Source organism: Fulmarus glacialis, unplaced genomic scaffold, assembly GCF_000690835.1.
Source record: "Fulmarus glacialis isolate BGI_N327 unplaced genomic scaffold, ASM69083v1 scaffold1684, whole genome shotgun sequence".
Lineage (NCBI taxonomy): Eukaryota > Metazoa > Chordata > Aves > Procellariiformes > Procellariidae > Fulmarus > Fulmarus glacialis.
The window spans coordinates 8,398-28,778 of NW_009207209.1; the positions used below are offsets into that span (position 1 = coordinate 8,398).

A 20,381-nucleotide genomic window follows, 5' to 3' on the forward strand; every position below is an offset into this window, starting at 1 on the left:
TTGGTTTTTTTTAAGCACTGTTTCTTCCTCTTAGTTGTATGGAGTAGGCAAGAACCAGTGAGCATTACAGAACAGAGCTCAGTGTAAGATAAATACATTAAAATAGATTTTAATTCATTGAATTATTAAATTTTTAATTTATTATGCAAGCAAGAGAAACTGTCCACAAATAGTAAGTTACTGTACGGCTGTGAGTACAATATTTTCAGAGCAGTTCTGATACTTTCTATACTGTATTAAAAGGTTACAATTTTTACTATGAAATCTCAGGTATTTCAAAATATTCTACATGCACAATTTGTTCTTCTATTAAAAACCTTATACTTAACTGAAGATACTTAGTGCTTAAGAAAATGCACCTTTGACTAAGATCAGGAAATGAGAAGTTTCTTTTTCCTGCAGGACAAAAATATTATGGTCTGTTGACTTTTTCCTTTTACGCCAACTTTTTAGAATCTTGTAAACTAGATTTTTTAAAAGCTTTCATTTGGCAAGTGTATTTCTTTCTTCTAAGAGTTCAGATTTCATAGAGCAACAGACCCATGCTTTATGGTACCAGGACCTTCTCTACATCAGTGTTACCCAAATTAAAAAAAAAACACCAACAAACAAACAAAAAACCCCCACCAAAATCAACCAATCCCCCCGCCCCCCAAAACCCCAGAAAAACCTGATGCTTACATTCTAATTCTGGGAGTAGGCAATCAAACTGTCCTTACCAAGACTCCAAGAGTGCAAACAAACGTGTGTGTGTCTGTCTATATCACTGTGCTTTTCTTCCTATCCCCAATAGTTCTGTTTGGAGGTTACATTTTTCCCTGAAATACCCATGTTTGACAAGTGGACTGATGCCCTGTGGCTGTATATATACTGAAATACACACACACACACCCCCCATACAGAGAAAGTACATACACATGAATGTCACTGTATAGTCCCATTAGAAGTTTCTCTCCCCCTCCCCACAAATGTATAACAGTGCTGCAGTGATTTAAAGACTGACCTCTAATACTTAGAAAATGCATTTACTCCCACAACATACAGTCACTGGACTATTACAAAAGGATTGCTAGCTTCAAACACTAGTTTGGTTCCTGTAGACGCTGCTATACATTGACATTCCTATAGAGATCTTAATTATGCAGTTTATCTGCTTCTGCTGATCAGCCATGCTGTGAATAGAGGAATTCTTATACTACAAAAGTTAATGAATATGAAACCATGCATTTAAAAAACATACTGCATGCTTTACCGTCAAACGGGGAGTTCTATCTTCAGTAGAAACACTGTAAAATTTATCAAGTGATTTAATGCTCGAGTGGTTGAAAGTAAACCAGTTTAAACAAACTTCTGTTATAAGCCACTACCATACTTAGCTGTTAGTGCAGTCTTTCATTTACTGTTTGAAACATTTTCTTCTATTTGTTTCAGACAGTTTTACATAGTTCTGGAAGGTTAAGAATTCATCTTTTGAAACGTAACAGTAAGATAAACCTTTTTTTTTTACTATCTAGAAATAATCCAAAACTCGCCAACAAATTACTTCATTAATTCAATAAGGCAATGTAACATTTTCAGAAAGACAACTGAAAATCATTCCTTCCACCAAGATGCAACTGCAAGGCATATCAGTTATAAACTACTGAATAGTGTTTCAATAGGTGTTACGTGAACTTTATAGGTAAAAGAGATTAACCTTCATTGAAAATCTCCAAGTATTGTTGAAAAGGAGTAATCAAATGATCAAAATCTAAGATTACCTACTTGTTCTAATCCAAACTTATTACAAATGTAATCAGAAGAACTAGGTAATGTTTCTATAGCCTACATGGACGGAATCCATCTTAATATGCATCTGCTGGATACGCTACAAAAGCATCAACATATCATCAAACCCCTTAACCAGGTCAACTTTTAGCATCAGTCCTACACTCCTGCTCAGTGGCCCTGGTTTCCAGAGCTAGGCAGGGCTGGTCAACCCACCACGCTTGGTGCTGTGCGCTGCAGGTGGTATGTAGATGTGATGACGTGTCACTTTAGAGTAACAGTTCTTTATACAGAAAAGTTAGTGTCCAATGTTTCAGCACAATACTCTTGTAAAAAACCAGCATATCATGAGGTAGAATTAAAAAAGTAACACTCAGTGCATATTAACAGGCATAGAATTAAAGTCACAAGCAATCTACCAGTTCAAGGAATTTCTGATAGGAAAAAACAAAACCAGCTATGAAAACAAACAAACAAACAGACCCAAAGAACTGCTTTGATTTCATGGGTGCTTCTTCACCTCCAAAACAAACACGTTTCAAGCCTGTGAGAACAGTATTTAAGATTTCTTCAAAATGTTACCTGTAGTCCCTTTAATGATGTTTAGTAAAACATTAAATAAATGAGAAAACAGCAGCCTAGAAGCGGGGAAAGCGAGTGCTTAGAGAAAAAGCCATCATGGTCCAGTGTGGGCAGGGGGGGAGAACCTGTTTCTTTATTACTAACAGGCCACAACTTTTAATGAAGGGGAGTACAGAGAAATACAAGTGTTCATACAGTCACACTGCATTCTGTTTCAAAATACTTCAGGAACAGGAAACTTAGCACTTCCACTGGGCTAATATCAAGAACCACAGTACCCAGAAGTTTTGCCACATGCTGCTACTGGTTTGGTTTTTTTTTTCCCCAAACAGCTTGGCCAATTAAAAACTCCTTGTAGCTTAGCTCCTCCTTTGCATAAAAATCTTGTATTCCACAACTGTCCTCAAGTTTTCTGCGCACTTCACTTCCATGGCTTTAAGTCACAGACAAGTGAAGTCCCCCTGAACAGTTTCTAACAAACCAACAAACCCAAGCTGCCCCAGATGTAGGTTCAAGTTCACAGGCTGTTATATGCACGCAAAAGGAGCTGGGTGCAAATGGAAGTGATGTATGATGTATTTCTAAGTGGCCTCAGATACACTTGCATATTTTATTCATTCAGTCACTAGGCCCCGTTTTTCATGGCTTGGCCCATTAACTTGAAGTGAAAAAATACCTTTTTATGAGTTCCATTCCTTGCAGACGGTTCCAAAATCATTGAAAAGGTACAAGTGTTTGAACTTAAGAGTCAGCGTTTTGGAAAACAGGGCATCTCTCTTCATTTATGATTTCATCACTCTACTTTCAAGTTCAAGGCAATAGTTTCAGAATTGCTCAGAAGATATGCTATGGAACATTTTAACTTATGAGTTGCTATCTGAGAAGACTATGGGCATTTATTTGCATTTTAAGTTAACTGAGTATATTTACTTAAAAAATCTAAATTTACTTAAAAAAAATTCTTCCTCGTCCAGCTGGGAGGATACTTTACTGAGACACATCAAAAAATAATTGTTAAAAACCCATGAGAAGAGAAAGTTTAGGACTTTTAACCGAACAGCAGGAAGACTGTCAACTGCGCATATTTGACTAATTGAATGTAGTCCTTTAGCAGTCAGCTGCTAGAGATGATGAAAACCCAATGCAGGAGTAATTAACTAGTCCTCAGATTACCAAATACCAATATTGAAGGCTTTGTATTACTAAAGAAGTTCCCCAAAAGAGGAAATTTAAGATTTTTTTCTCATAATGCAGAGGAGCCTTAAGTTTCAATGACTTCTCCACCAACACCCAGAGTATGCTACCTACACAAATTCAAAACTACAAGAGGATCATCAGGCTTATGCATTTGCAGCTATTTCATCTTCATAGATGTCGTCTTTGTCCCCAAACACATATTTTGCAAAAGTCTTTATAAGAGTCAACTTATAGAGTCTATTGAGGCAGAGATAGTAAATCTGAACACCAAAATATGACAGTCCTTTTTAGGTAATGTTTCCTGAAATTGGTCAGCAAAACCTCAGTGAAATACTAAAAAAAAGATCTTGGAACATGTAAGTGATGAGAATATTATAAACTGATATGGATGTACGAGACTCAAATAACTCTGCATTTACAAGGTTAGCTATATTAACTTGAGGGCTAAAACTTGGCATTCATACTTAATATATGATTTAATGGTGAACATTAACGTTTCTCACATCTTACGATAAGCCCAGTTAAATCCAAATAGATCTTACTGTAGTCAGGCATGCTTTTAATCCATTCCCAAACTAACAGTACGTGTGAAGAAGAGCTTATCTGGTGATATTACGGACACATCCTAGACAAATTCCTCTCAATGGTGCGGGTGAGGTGTGGAAGAAGAGTTAGGTGGGACATAGCCTTAACATCAGCAGAAAATTCTGCAGTGTTAAGTTTCAAATGTGGGATGAAGATTTACATTACTGATATGGAAAGCTCCCTACAATGGAAATCCTGGCGGCTGAGGAATCAAAGTTGCCCAAGAGAGGCCGACCAAGGGCACCCCCGTTGTACAAAACATCCGAACAGTTCATCTGCAGTTACAGGACAGGATCTTCACCCATTCAACTCCTGCTTCCCCACCCCAGTCTTTTGCTACTAAATTCTCTGAGGAAAAAATGCAGCTACATCTCCATCCAGAACCTCTTCCTTCTGGCAATAAGCACAATATATGCAATCATAGAAAACCAAATGTTTTAACTGTAGCAAAACATACAAAGTTGACTCATTTTTCTAGCCAATCACAAGCAACCAGGTTAATATATAAATGAAAACAAAATTTTCTTTTCTTTTTGTGACAGTAACTAATCATGTTAGTTACACAGAAAAGCAGCTCATTATCTAATAATCACCGTATAGTAGTTTCAGCAACAGAAAAGGCCAAGGAAGCGTACGTGAGAAAGTCCAGCTGCTTTGGAACAAGGAGGTGTCGTACCTGGGGAGCCTGGGCAAGTTTTGGCTGAACTGCTACCCCTGCCCCTCTACATTTGCTTCAAATAGCCCACTTCAGGTTGCATTGATGGAAATTATCAACAAGTATTACGGTACAAACAAACCAGAACAATGACTCGATGGCACAGGATCAGCAGGAGCAGAGGTCTGCTTGGAAGGCTGAAAACACAGCGCATGGAAGTGGATGCAGTATGAGAATGCATACAGTGCTGGGCTGGAAACTCGTTCCACTGTTGTGTTCAGAGATCATAGTAACTATGATCTTATCCGGATTTAGAGATTTCAGAAAGAACACACTTCAACTAAACTGAAGTAAAACCCACAAACATCTGAAGGTCCTGTTGATGCAAGATGTGCCTAGAACTTTGGCTGATACAGAGAAACACGTCCGCTAAGGCACCCCGAGGCAATCTGACAGTGTGTTGGAGAAAACTTGGTTGTCAGTACCACGTCATTGTGAGAGTAGAGGGAACGGATTTCTTTCAGAGGACTGGCTTCTTTGGGCAAACAGTCGACAAGTTCACTGCAGTGTGCATCAAACCCCAACAAGCGGATCCCAAAGGCATGCGGGGATGAAATCATCCGGCCATCAGGACTGAAACAAAGTTCTTTGATGTAACCCCGGCCCACATTGGCTTCTTCAATGCAATGAGTCAATCGCAGGGAACAACGAGGCGAGATGGGGCGCACAGGGGCTCCTTCCTGGAATTCATAGACACAAGTCCACTAAAGGGAGAGGCAGAGAAAGGAACATTGAAAGAAAAGTAAAGTACTGCAAATACTCATTGCCTCCTGCTGCATGTTGAGTAACACAGGAATGACCAATGCTATTGCTTATCTACTCTTCGATAAGCATCTACTATGGAACACTGAAAATAGGCCGGTTCCTTGGCATCTCCTCTGCTTTGAACTGTCTAAGCAAAACAGCTGTCTAGCATCAAAGCTGCTTTTTTAATTAAATGGATGCTAGATACAATCTTTTAAATCTAGCTTTTAAATCTGGAAAGAGCAAAGCCTAATCCTTTGGCCAGGCATCTGCTCTAATGTAGTAAACATTTAAATGAAATCTACAATAAAGTAGAACTCAGCCTACTGTAATTTACAATTGACCAATGGCATTTTGTGCCCTTAACTTCAAAAGGAAAGAAATCTTGAAACAAGAGGGAAATAGAGTTTTGAAGGAATGTTATGAACAGCTCTATAGCCAGCTTGTTACTTGTAAGACAGTCAGGGATTTTAATGTGTAATCTAATTATCTAATCTCAAATCAAATGCAAAAACAGCTCTATGACAAAGTTTGTATTATGTTGAAAGATTCAATTTCAGCCACAAGACAAAAGAAGTGTTCTTAGTTCTGTTTCATGTATTCTACTGAAATAAACACAAAGGGAACAGTAGTAATGAATATTAATAGAATAGAGTAAGGCAGACACTAGGACTATGGGAAATTATAACTAGGTCAATTGTCAGTATCAACTAACCCAATATAATATTTGCATTTTCAAAAAATTCTGTGTTGTATAGTGGTTTGATTATAAGTTTACAGAACCAGCATTAAAATTTATAACAAATCTGCTAAGCTTCCATTCAGTCCTCTGCACATCTATAAGAAGTTACCATTATAAAGAGTGGCTTTCTTAAAAAAAAAAAAAAAAACCAACAAAAAACCCACCAAAAAATAAACACCCACCCCCCCAAAAATACCAAACAAACCCCAAACCAAACCAACCCCAATTTACATCAGCTATCAAATTAACTAAACGTTTATTATTGTCAAGTATTCCAAGAATTCTTTGTGGTTTTGGAAAACAAATATAAAACCTCTGTGTCTTGAAAACAGAGTGGTCTGCACAACTGTCACAGCAATAATTATGAAATAACCCCAGGAAAAAAAGGTGTTTGCAAGACGACCATCTGGTGAAATCCAGGTGTTCTGGAGGCTCTGGCTGGGCTTTAAGTTAGAACAGAGCTCAAGTTAACCTGAAGTTACTTCTTCAAAAGCAGGTGCTCCCAAACAAAACGGGCATGCTCTTCCTTTTCGTATACAGTCCATGAAGAAGTTTTTTCATTATTTCTGAGTGCATTACAGACTGCTTGTTTGTCTTAAAACAGGGTCCCAGTGCAATATAGCAGCTATTATGTGACACTTCACAAACAGAATCTGGGGAAGCATAATCCAATACTGGCCTTAAAGTCTGCTATTACTTCTTTAAAGCAGTATTTAGGCGAGTGAAATATGCAAGCTGCAGCTGAGCTGTAGCTGGTCTTATGACTTAGCACTTCAGGTAAAGGCTTGAAATGGATTCTGCCAGGAAGATGATCAATTCCGCCTTTATATTTAAGTTGCAGAGTTTTAGGATGAGAGTTGACACCAAGGCACTTTGACATTACATAAAAAACAGTGGAGTTCATCATATTCAGACCTATGGTGTGTCAGTTTTAAGTAGATGCAGAAATATGTCATGAGTTTTTTTCACAGCAGTGTAGAAACAGCCTCTGGAAATCGTTCATCAGCACAGCAAGAGCACTTCATCCTTGGAGTACCAGTGGAGGTAGAAAACATTCCAAAGGCACTTGAAGAATTCAGAGGAGCTTCTCTGCTCAACTTAAACCATGTTCACCAGTACAAACTCTCTAATCCTCTGTCTTTTCCAAGTTCATGCCTCCTATATTTTGGCAGGTACATATTTTTAAGTCATGTATTTGGTGGCACAACTACTGTTTGAAAGCTTTTAACAGAGCTGTGAACTATAAAACGTATTCTGTGAAAGAGCTGGGCAATAGGAGTACTGAATGCGGGATACAAAGTCATATAAGATCATTAAAAAAAAAATTTAATACTCTTGGTATAAAATTAATGCATTTGTAAGCAGAAATAACTAATTTATTCAAATGCAAATTTATCCAAAAAAAGGAAATTTCAATATAGTTGTATGATTGATACATCTTACTCAACGTATTTTTAAAAAAAACTTATTTGTTTTACCTCCTGGTCATCTGTATTACTTGAGCACCGAAGAAGCGTAGCCCACCCTTTTGGATGTAGCTGTAGTGATGTAATGCAATTGCCTCGATCTCTTTCTCCAGGAACCTCTGGTGTTAAGACTTCCAAACTATTTCTAGGTGATCCACCTAGAAGGGGAAGTCAATTGTAAGTCTCAGTGAAGCCTATACATTGATCTTCACCTCTTTCATCAGTCTACTGCTGAAACTAGATCAAACACGTGACGCTTGCTAGAAAAGTCCGCACCTTTATGAAAGGATAAATCAAAAGAGAGGTTATACAAACAACTGAAGCTAATACCAATGGGCTCAGTCTTGATTTCAAATAGCTTCTTTTTTGAAATTTGCCTTCCAAGACCTGCATTAAATCACCTCATATTGTGAACTAAGTCAGACTCAACTTACCACACATACACTCTTCATTATCATGAAGACAAAGTCTAAAGACTGTTTTTTTTATAAGAACTACTGGTTCTCCAACTTGTATGATGTCCTTTCCAAATTCCTTCTAAAGTCTGCTCAGCTATATGCAGCTTGCCTTTGTTCTCCCCCTCACCCCTAGAAAGCTTTTCACAGGTAAATCATGACCTGGCATCCAGATGAGCCTCCTCCTTTCAAGTATGTTTGAGGATCTCACAACCATGAGTAGTTAAAACTTAACATTATACTTATTTTAAATTGCATGTGATTCCCAAAGTATCTACCAGTTTGCCAAGTTCATGCTGACTCTCTGAAAGCGTATCCTAGATTCAGAAGAAGCCTGCTAATCACAGGATCATCAGTTTTCATAGTTAGGTAGGACTTGGTTTGTAATCAGAACTTCACAAAACACTCTGTCCACATTTAAGAACCTGTTTGCATATTCTTTTTCTATGCCATTGACTCCTCATGGAGAAACTACAGATACGTATTCCCATAATTAAGGAAAACAAAAAGCAAAACATAGCTACATTCTGCTCTGTTTTTTTTTTATTCTTTTTTCCCCCCTAAAGGTCATTCATACAAACTTTGTTTGAGGAAAAAACACAAGGAAAAGGGAGCACCTCTACATAACAACAATAATGTACTAATATAAAATAAAGATCTTGTTGCTGTTATCAGATTTCTTGGAAAAAAACTGATTTCTGTGTGCAATGGTATTTTATTGGTTTAATAGAAGTCACAGCAACATTATTCTTTTAAAAGTCACAGAGACAAAAACACAGTTTTTCCACTATTATACTCTGGCCTCTTCTGGATACAATGAGTCAAAGTTCATGATTTTTTATTTTTTATTTTTTTAAAATCTTTTCCTACCTTCTCGCTGGGAGGACCGTGACATGTGTTTCTCAGACAGTGGACCTGAATCATTCTGGTGACATGGTGAACCAATAGTTCGAGGACCAGATGAACCTGATGATGTTATGTCTGCAAATAGCACCAGCCATGTGAACATAATAAGCTAAGCACAGCCCACTTACTATGCATGTCCCTCACTTAACCCTCCTAAGAAATGTTAAGTAAAGGGTAAGAGTAAGGCATCTTTTTAAGAAAACACTTTTCACAGTTCAGTTTATAGTGTAAAAGTACCATTCTGTTTGTGCCTCATACAAATAAACTTCCAGCGCAACAAACTCTATTGGGAATAAGAAGCGAGCTGCATTCCTTCCTTCCTTCTTATGCACTGTCACTACTAAAAGCTGGCATATGAATTTCTCCCCAGGCCACTCCCTTTATATCCTGACACCCCACATGGCAGAGTTTCTGTCAGTATTTTGCTGTCTTACTGCAACAACGCAGGAGGAAGCAAGCAGTGAAATTTCAGAGCACACAATTCTTCCAGGTCTGCTGTCGAGAGCAACCACACCCTACACAACAATCACTAGTAGTTTCTGGAACTCACACAGAGTCAGCCCACTGAACATGGGTTAAGTTTCTTTTACTACAGCACCAAGGACAGTAGATAAATAAAGCTAGGGACTGCCAGCTCGAGGTGACAAAATTCCACAGGCGCTATATCCTGTAGTGCTGAAGTCTTGATACCAAAAATCACCTTAGACACTTCTCCTGAGTCAGAACATACCACTCAACAGAACAAATGCATGTGACCCCTCAACAACAGAGCAGCTACCATGCCGAAGAGTTCCTCGGCAGAATCTTTCTGACTCCACCTCTGCCTTCTTTGGCTAGCTAAGAGTATCCCATAAAACACCTCTAACACAGAAGCTGCCACAGACTTTTCCACAAGCATTCACCTGAACTTGATGTAGTCCTCCTAGCTCTTAAAATTGGGTAGCTGCCAACCTCTAAAGATTTGTTTAGGTCAAGGTCATGCAAAATCAGAAGATATCCAGAGGAGGTTGAGATCAACATTTTGGAACAGTCCGGCGTCAGCCTCATTCGCATAAGAAAACGGGTGTGAAAAAACTTCTTGTGGGGACATCCATCTTCTGTGCACCTGGACAGCAAAAAAAACACAAGAAATGGCTGAGATTAGCTTCAACTCAAGTCCCTAATAATGTCCAGAACAGTCCAAGATCCTTGTTCATCTGAAAACCTTTTTTGAGTACTGTCCTCATCCTACTTAAATCAGATCTTAATGAAATGGCAGAAGTCACATTTTCATACTGTGAAATGTGTATGAAGACAGAACTTTTTCAAAAAGGAAGAACTACATTTTGGCATGTCAGCAAGAAAACCTCTCGGTTTATACAGCTTTTAGCTACTGGACTATTACCATGTAAAGGTGATGCAAGTTTTTGATAAGGGCTATAAACTAATCACAGTATTTAAGAATCCATTATAGCACCATTCAAGGAAGCAGGTTTTCCATCTTGTACAGAAGAACCCTATCCTTGTGTGTTCTACAAATGTAACAGCTCGAACACAGCCACGTACCTGTTTGTATCCCAGATGATCACATTTCCATCAAACCCTGATGTGACTAGTAATCTCGTATTGGTATCATACTCGATGTTCTTAACCCAGCTGGTGTGACCATGTAAAGTGCACACTTTTGTGTTCAGCTTTCTCAAATCCCAAAGTGCTATTGTAGTGTCATCAGAACAAGTCGCAAACAGTCGATTATCTAGAAACCTGAAAATGGGAGAGAAATACTGTGGCTACTCAGTGCCTTTTCTAATTGATATATTCTTAAGCAGGAGAGTGGCCACACAAAAAAATTAACATACAGCAGAATCCTTGCCAATAAAACAGTTCCATTAAAAACCAGTACTGTTGGAATATGAACCAGTAGTACATCTGTAGTAGCAAACTAGTAAACCCGCAGAAGCATAGCAGAAGTTTGTTTGGTTAGTTTTTTGGTTGGTTGGTTTTTTGGGTTTGTATTTTTTTTTTTAAATGAATCACGTAAAGATCACACAATCACCAAATAACCAGAAGAACAAATGCTCACACAGAATCCCTGTGGTAACCAAATTACTTACCCATCTGGACAATACTCAGCTTTAAACTTACCAAGTCTTTATAAGACACAAACGTCCTAGCACTGGTCTGCTTTTAGACCACTGGCAACCTATTCCCATTGACTGGTTTGGCAGTCCCTGCAACAGAGGTCTGCTAGTCTAGATTGTTTGTAATTTATGCCTTTCATCTTCCCTAGATGCCTTCATCTTTTTGCCAGATCCTTTCGCTACTATGGACAGGCAGCACCAGAAGACACAGCAATTCTACCTTCATTTCAGACCACACAAGATCCTATCAGCTCGTAATTAATTAACCCATGCTCTTCTTTACTCTCTTCATTTCCACCGACATATCCACCCTCGTTCTTCCCCTACTGTTCTGTAAATCTTCCCTTCCTCCCCACTATGGACATAAGCTCCCTGCACTCAAAGGCGGTTTTAAAAATAAAGATCACGTTTTGTTATTCCTACTGGAAGCCCCCTATTGCTATTAAACCTTGCTGCTCTGTATGGTGCACATCCCGCTAGCTTAGCCAAAACACATGGTGTCCAAGCCTCCTTTAGCTAACGCCCGAATGCCTCCTGCTCCGCAAGGCCTGATGTTGCTCTGTACCACACATGGTCGCTTGGTATCTGATGTAGTGAGTCCCAACCAAAAGCTCTCATCAGATCTTGACCTCATTGGCACAGGCAGAATACAGCACTCATCGCAAAGCCTGCTATAGGAGTCGATCAACGGGGAACCGCTTTGAGAAACGCCCTGCCTAGCCAGCCCTGCACAGACAGCAATGGAACTGCCCATGCTGGAAACATTCAGCGCCAGGCTTATTGGGGTGCTGGTGAGGCAAACTGATGCCCTGCTCTTAGCAGAAGGCTGTTACAGATGATGGATCTCCAGAGGCCCTTTCCAACCAGACCTTCTGCCACTCTGTGATATGGCCACAGCTCTGCATGGACGTCTGAGGCACACCACACGTCTGCATCGAGCATGCTGAAAAGCTGGCCCCGTGGTTTTACATGGGACATACAAGGGTGCTTTGCCGAGAGATTTAATCCAGCAGATTAACTGTCCAATGTATGGCTTGCTTTACTAACCACATGGTTTACACTACACATGGTATTGCTATCTTGGAAACATGTACTAGATCTAAATCTGAACACTGCCGCTGTTTGCACATTTCCCTAGAACCTTAATTTCATTCCACCTTTGCCCATCTTTTGCTTTGGAGCCCGTCCAGGTCCACGATGCCCCAGGAGCACTGCTCGCTGCAGCTGCAGAGCCAGGAGGAGCCATGCAGACCTCCTGCATCCAGGAAGGTTTTGTACCACCTGGACAGTTTCAACATTCTCCATCAAAAAGCAAGGGCCTTTTGCTCCCACGTTTCTTGCCTTTCCTTTCCTCACAGTACAATTAATGTGTTTGAAGCAGGCACATGAAGTTGGGCTTTTCAAATGCACAAAAGCAGACACACGTATCAAAGTGCACGTGCAGAGCACTGTTTAGGATGAGAATTTCAGATCACCTTTGGAAGTAGCTGCACAGCCTACCCAAATGTACAGACTCCTTCAATACAGATGTGCATTTGAGGATTTGAGTGGTTTGAGTTTGAATCACAATATAACCTGGAATTCTGTTTGACTCAAACTACCGCAAGAGAAGCAAGCCTACTGCTCTGTATTTCACAAGATATTTACAGATCTACAGTTTTACAGTACACTTTTATGCAGCAGTGAATTTATCTCACATGCATAGTGCTCCATACGCACTGTGTATGTTTCTGCACTTAGCAGGTCTTGAGTGCCTGCTTTCTTAACAGATGACAGGCTTGTTGCTAATATCATATTGGGAGAAGATGAGAAAGTGGAAAAGAATATGGGTCATACTAGTTGGATTACTACACTGATCAGTACTTAGCCTGCCCAGGTGGTAATTCTTTATCATGATAATCTCTGGTCTTCAGCCAAAATTCAATGTATGTATCACTCTTGTCTGAAGTAGCATGAGGCAGCTTGACCACCTTCAAGTGATTATAGAAGGAAAGAATATCTCACATAAAAACACTCCATCAGAAGGGGATAGAAGGGCTGGAATCAGCACTAAAAATGCATAGCTGGGCAATAAATTGAATAAATTGAGTCTAGAGGTTACTGAAGCAAATGGAAGACTTTTCAAAAGCACGAAGTGAAAACAAGACTTTCTTTGAAAGCATCCTTAGATAAGTTATTTGGTTCACTGCGAAAATCACTGAATAAAATTATTTAGCTTGCATTACACAGACCAAACTTTATCATACTCCACTCCCACTGCATTTTATGCATGCCCTTACTTTTAGAAGGGCAAAGCATACTGTTTTATGTTTGGAATTCATGCTTGACGAAGGCATTTGGAAAAAAAAAACGTACCTGACATAGAAGGGAAAATAAAACCTATCTGAAAAACACCAGAAGTAGCTGCACATGAATACTAAGGCAAGAACGATCTACACAGACGTATGTGGTAAGTTACCCCTAGAAACAGCATTTTATCTTCTAGACTTAGAACTAGGCTACATCATGTAAAACCAGCAATAACTCCAATGAAAAATAACCGACTACAATGGGAATAATCCAACATTTCAGATTTTCAGGGCGAAAGTAAAACAGAGTACACTTCTTGCCTGTATAAATCCATCACTTGCCTTTATCTTGGATGCTATAGGCAACCCTGCTTCACCCACCACAAACAGGTTTCAGAAGAAATAGACAGGGAGATACAAATGGTATTGAACAGCATTCATATAGGGAATGACCAAGCAGACTAGGATTCACTTGAAAAACAGCTAATTGAAGGTGCACATGACTCAAGCATATAAAACTGACACGGAGAAAGTAAATAAAGATTAGTTGTTCCTTGTCTTCCTACTTAAGAAAACAAAAAAACTAGAGGGCCCAAACTAAGCTAGCAAGTTTTAAAAACGTTATTAAATAGTCCTCGAAACACATTTGTGCTATGGAGCTCTGCCATGGGAGAGTTTTAAGTAAGCTCAAAACCTGACCAAATTCAGGTGGAAAAAAATGTCTGCTTCAGATGATTACACAGAAATCCCCAGCAACTGGGAGACTACTGGAAGAGGACCACTACATGCTTCCCTGTTCATACATACCTCTGAGGCACCTGCTATAGGGCACAGCAGTAATAGTATTTATTTTAGGTGCTTATTACAAGGAATTTCTGTAGTAGTACAGTGCCTGGAGTCCTGCTCATTAAGCAGAAATAATACGTCAGGTAATGCTGTACTAACCATGTATTACAGAATATAGTTAAATTCCTTGCAACTAAGTTTATAACAACAAACAAATGGGGACATGCAAGAGAACACTGAAAAAGATGCCACTATCCTACAAAGACAAAATAAAGCTTTAAGAAGCATTTCAAAGGAAAGCAGAAAGTTTATTACATGTTGCTAGGAACGACCTCAGTCTGGCGATTAAGAGTAGATCTCAGAGTTATCTGCTTGGAGGTAGTACTGGTATTTTTATGTAAATCAAACTACACAGAGAAAAGACATTTAAGGACCAAGAACAGACTTACAGCCTCACAGACAGCCAAAGTGGAAAGAACGGAGATCCTTTGAATAAGAGAAGAGAGTGGCAGGAAGTTTCAATGCTGTTCTCAACCAAGGAATGAGATAAATTTCCAAGACCAGCACAGCTGACCGTAACAGAGACAGCCAACAGGTCAAGGAGCCTGCAACAAGACGCTCTTTGTAAAACAAGATCCAGACTAACTCCCTTCAACCCTAGCAAGAGCAGCTTGAACGTAAGGATCAGATACTGAATTAGGGATGGATAAAAATAAAAATAAATGTGGTTTGCCTTTGCCTTCCAATATGTTGATAACATGGCTTTATTTCTCACCTAGCTTTATCTAAAAATAAGCACATTTCAAGGACAACCACTGGCATGCAAGATAAGTGAAAAGCTCTATTTCCTTACAGAAAACCATGTTCTCAACATCTTCTATTTGTGTCAGCTAGCCCCAGCTTTTACTTTAGCTTTTCTGAAAGACATCCAACTGATGTAAAACTTCAGTCTCTTCTAAAAAGGACAGGCAGCTTGTGAAAAACATCAGTTTATCTGAAGAACATGTAAAGACATTGGCATCCCACATTTTCTTCAGCTCTTTTGAGGGGAAATGCTCAGATTGCTTCTACAGTTTTCTTGGGGTTTTTTTGTTTGGGTTTTGGGTTGTTTTTTTTTTCTTTGAGAATCTGAGTGAAAAAAGGCTGCAATATTGTCCACAAAGTTAAAAAGCATCTTAAGTTCACATGTGAAAGTGAACTCAGACCCAGAACCGCTAAAAATAATAGAATTTAATAGGAAAAACATGGCAAAAATTACATGACAAAAATACTGATGATTTAGGTTCCTGCGCTTGCTGTTTCCCACTTCATCCTGAGAAAACAAGCAAAGGATTTAAACCATAAAGACTGAGTTTAAGTTGAATTGCGGAAGCCATTTCACTTTCGCAGCTCTTCTATATCATACCTGTATTTAAAGCAGCCAATCTTTGGTTGGAAATTTCTATGCAACAATGGCAATTACTCTTACGATTCAAAATACCAGCCATATTCATATAAATATCTGATTTTGCTATGGTCTCAGACTTGTACTTCAAACATAAATCACACACTACTTTCGCTCTGATTTACCACGTTCATTCAGGGCATACCAAAGGCCAGGGAATACAGGTGATAATACCTTAACACTCTTCCCCTACCATAAACTGCAGCTCCTCCATCAACAAAACCACCTGCCAGCATTATATACCACCACCACTTTCAGATTCCTCCTATTCCCCTTTCCAGCCTTTCCCCACCTCCAATACCGAGGAGAAGGAAAATGGCACAAAGCAAACTGCAGCCTAACGGCTTCACAACACTCACTCTCCCCAAGAAAGCTTGGGGAGTAACACAAGCTTATCATGTTGTCATAAGAAAAGCACCTATGGTAAGACAAAATATGAGGTCTTTTATTCATTCTGACCTACCTGATATTATTTACACAGTCTTCATGAGCTTCAGAGAGAGTTTTGATGTGCTTTGAAGATATTGGGTCAAAAAGCAGTACTTCAGTCTGTTCACAAGCAACAGTCAGCACTGACCTGCAGGAGAGTAGAGCAAAGCAGAAACATTTATATTTGGTAAATGAAATAAATCTGTGTCCATCCAGCTAACCTCCATTCCCTATCCTCACAGAAACACAGCTTCACCATTACTCAGCTTGGCTTTCTGTTTACACTGCACAGAATCTGCAGCCATGTTTATATTTTTTTATTGCCTTCTTGCACATGCCTATTCTCAAGCACCTAATATAAAAAAAAAGTAGACGAAAATAGCATGTTGTTTTGTTCTGCAGAAGTTAACTTCTCTAACTCCTTTTCGAGAGACCTTGACTCTTCTCCTGCCTGGCTGTTGGCATAATTAATGCACAGCTGGTGCATTCACTGAACAGATCACATGATCTTTTAATTCTTTTTTTTTTTTTTTTTTAACATGGAAGGTGGTTGTTTTGTAACAGCTATGTACTTCATAAATCCAATGATGGAGTTATTTAAATCACACAGTTAAGTGTATTTACATCAGTGGTTTTTTTAGAAGTTACTTGAGGGTGATTTGTCCCACCATTGCAGTGCAGCGCATGAACTCAGTGATTCCTGTCCGGGGAAAAAAGAAGAATCAAGCTCTGGCATGAAACCTGCTGCTTTGTTCATGTGAGGATATTTGCTTAATGTTGCAGGAAGGAGAAAAAAAAAAAAGACAACAGCACCCAAGAGTAAGTGGAAAGGCATCTACTCTGGAATTCTACTGCAGATTTCCCATATGACTGTCCCCATACTGTGGTCTCCCTCTGTCCATTCGCTGGCAATGCTTTTCGGGGGGTTGACACTGTAGTTTGCTTTCGGGGTGTCAGACAATCAGCTGAAGAGCTGTGTAAAACGCAAGGGTCTGACAGAGGCTGTACTGAGAAAGGAAGTGCAGTCTGCGTCAAGTGCTGGCAGCCTGCTCACACGTGAGCCAACCAGCTGCGAGCCACCTTTTACACTGTCATTGCATTAACCCTCATTAAAAAGGACAACATACAGTAACAACCCCCTCCAATCTCCCTCCCTTATAAACTACGACAATATTCCCCTAAGATCTTTACAGATGTTACCCCAGCTACACCACCACTTTGTAACAGGCAGCCAGTCCTGAAGCGCAACCACCGACTTCTTCAGGATAAAGATGTACCGTTTCCTCATCTCCTTCCGAAACACTGACTTCGACGGCTATTTAGTTTGGCACCCACCCAAAAGCCGCATAAAGATGACATTCAGACTGCGTATTCAGGAGCAGAATTTTTAAACCAAACTCTAAAGGATAGCATCCTTCCCCAATAATCCGACTATTCAAGCAGCTCTTGCTGACTGCCTGCATTTTTCTACATCAGAATAGCATGAAGGCAGCAAATGCTAAAGGCAGAAATAAGACTGATTCAAAGGTTTATTTAAAATATCTAGCCTTTCTGAAACCGAGTCATTTTTTCATTAAGAGCTTATATTATAAAGTTTAGATTTACAAGTTTTACTTTTTAAAATAGCAAGAAGTCAGGGGATTGCTATTAGACATCACATGCTATTAGCTACAAAGAAAAAGAGTTCTGTGACAAAAGGTATTGTTTTCTAAATGCAGTAGTGTTGTTATGGAAGTGATGGTCAAAGCCAGCAACAGCAAGGCACTGGCACCAGTCTAAATTGGGCATTAACAGAGACTGAGGCTGGGAACATGGCTAATTGTTATCCATGTTTTTTGAGATTAATTTCACAACAGACATTAAACCACGCTACCATTACTACTCTGAGGACACAGAAAAGTCTGCAGCAAGATTTAGTATCTTGTACCACCTAATTCACTTGCCAAAACCAGAACAACTTCCAGGAACTACAATTTCAAGGATGTTACCTCCTCCAAAAAAAGCACCTTTTCTTCTCCACATGAAGACCTCTGTGCATCCATTTATAGCTTTTCTCAGAGAAAAAAAATCAAATACCTTGTCCAGAATACACATTATTTCTGAATGACACCAGAGACGTCTGCAGAGAGTTCACAGGGGTCCCGACAGGCACAGAAAACAACTGTCCACAGCTTGAGCAGGCTGTCTGGCTCTGCACCAGGCTCCCCTAGGGTATCGATATTTTGCACCAGGCTCTCCTGGGGTATCGATATTTACTGGGTTCATGTATGTTGAAAAGGTCTGACTAAGTACAATGACAGAACAGTAACAGTGAAGTCTGGCCTGCTAAATTAGTGAAGCCGATCTCCAGGAAAGCTCAGAAGTTCTCCCAACACTGCAACAACTCTGACAAGTACAGCAGTGTTACGGCAAGAGGGCAAAGCGCTCCTGTGACCCTCGGTGTGCAAAGTGAGCCCTTGAGGAGCAGTTCCCCACAGGCAGGCCAGACCTAACTGGCAGCACACACAGAGCCCAGCAGCAAGATCCCCACTATGTCCCCAGAACAGTGCTTTGAGGAGCCAGAAGCTTACAGAAGGGGAAAGGAACAGGGACGCAGCACTGCTGACCATGGTTGGTTCCCTTGATAGAGCCTACAGAGAGACCAGAAATCTCCCCTGCACAGGATGGGTCTGGCCAGCATGGGTTAGAGCAGGTCAGTGACTGCTCTAAGCTGAGCCTAACCAGCAGAGAATCACGCACGGTTTGGGCTGTTTCATTTGGTATTAATGCAACTGAGGTTCAGTGCCATGGTCCTAACCTATGCCCAACACCACTTGTAGTCCACTGGGCCAAGCACTGCAGCCAACACAAAACACCAGGTCCATGGATGCATCCCTTTGACACGAGAGCCTTTTTACTGGGTTTTTATTTTGGAGAGGGAAGATCCCTGGTTTAACTCACCGTGCAGCCTTACAAGTGTCAGGCACAAGGGAGGCATACAAAACCAGAAAACTACATGTGCATACAGAAACCTGCACAAATAATCTTAAACCACAGCCCAGTTGTACTGCTACTGCAGCTGAAACTTTCTACACTGGTACAGAACATCCACGTGGGGGTATTTTCCAATTTAGTCACTGCGACTAAGCCAGCAGCGCGATCCCACCTGGCCTCTTCGCACTGCGTACAGCAGAGAGGACCCCGTGCCTCGGGAACCTTTAGCACACCTGGCTGGGGATCTACAAAAGAAATTACTTTCCAGCAACAGTCACCTGAGAATGATTTTGAGAGTTTCTGGAGCCGAACTTTGTCCTCTTCAAAAAACAGAGGAACAAATAAGGAGTTGAAACTTGGCTCTACAGCACAACCATGGCAAAATCGTCATGAGTTTGGAAGTTCATGGAAACCAGAACTCTGTTCTAAGCAAAAACTCACTGAAAAGAGAAAAGCTGGCTAGCCATCAAGGGTAACAAAGATTTCAATTCTGACTATCCAAACTGAAAACACTGTTGAGACCACCCTAGCTTGCAAGGTCTTTCTGCCAAGAAAACTTCACATACAAGCATGCTGCAAGATACAAATATGCAGGTATCTCTGAACTGAACTCGCTCTGCTTTGAGCTCATGTGCCAGGACTTCTTTTATTCTAAATGAGTCCAACCGTCTTTTGCTTTTGTCTACACTGTTACACAAGTGTACAGCAGGACATCTCTAAACTCACCTGTCAGTGCAGACCTGCAAAATTCACAGAATGCTAAATGAGTAAGTAAGTATTACTTATACTTATTACTTACTTACATAAGAAACTTAGCTTTCTGAGGACATCTGACATGAACGCTTTTGTGAGTTAAAGAAACGGTTCCACCACTCTATTCTCAACCTTATGTCTCAGTTTATCATCTCCCCTTCTCCTGCAGAAACAACTGCAAAGGAGCCAGGGGCACCGCCAGGCCGTGGGAAGCGCACTCCGTCGAGGGGAGCCCTCTGTTACCGCTCTCCAGCTCCACCGGTGCTGTTCTGTGCCTACTGCCTGCAACGCAGCTGCTAGCCTGGAGCGAAACACCAACCAGACGGCTCACAACGTGACGGGTTCACGGCGTGACGGCCATGCAGTCGTTAGCAGGCAGGAACCGCGGAGCGGTGCAGTCGCCGCATAGCACCAGGGCCTCCCGTCTGG

The 20,381-nt window shown here is 40.3% G+C and overlaps 1 protein-coding gene across 1 annotated transcript; it reads right to left on the reverse strand.

Annotated features, from left to right (window-relative positions):
- Nucleotides 1-5,181: 5,181 nt before the first annotated feature.
- Nucleotides 5,182-17,514, reverse strand: DCAF10 (DDB1 and CUL4 associated factor 10). The gene is made up of 8 exons (XM_009575990.1): nt 17,427-17,514; nt 16,875-16,926; nt 16,261-16,374; nt 10,705-10,902; nt 10,062-10,264; nt 9,124-9,234; nt 7,811-7,956; nt 5,182-5,550 (listed from the first exon to the last, which is right to left on the reverse strand). The coding sequence occupies exons 1-8, from the start codon at nt 17,512-17,514 to the stop codon at nt 5,182-5,184; spliced, it is 1,281 nt and encodes a 426-aa protein (XP_009574285.1).
- Between the last annotated feature and the right edge of the window lie 2,867 nt (nt 17,515-20,381).

Excerpts from the sequence above, each read along its gene's own strand:
- DCAF10 (XM_009575990.1), bottom strand. The coding sequence starts at position 17,514 with ATGAGGAAACGGTACATCTTTATCCTGAAGAAGTCGGTGGTTGCGCTT. Across the intron at positions 16,375-16,874 it reads GTGGGACAAATCACCCTCAA|GTCAGTGCTGACTGTTGCTT; the intron begins GTAACTTCTAAA and ends ACTCTCCTGCAG. Across the intron at positions 10,265-10,704 it reads ATCATCTGGGATACAAACAG|GTGCACAGAAGATGGATGTC; the intron begins GTACGTGGCTGT and ends TTTGCTGTCCAG.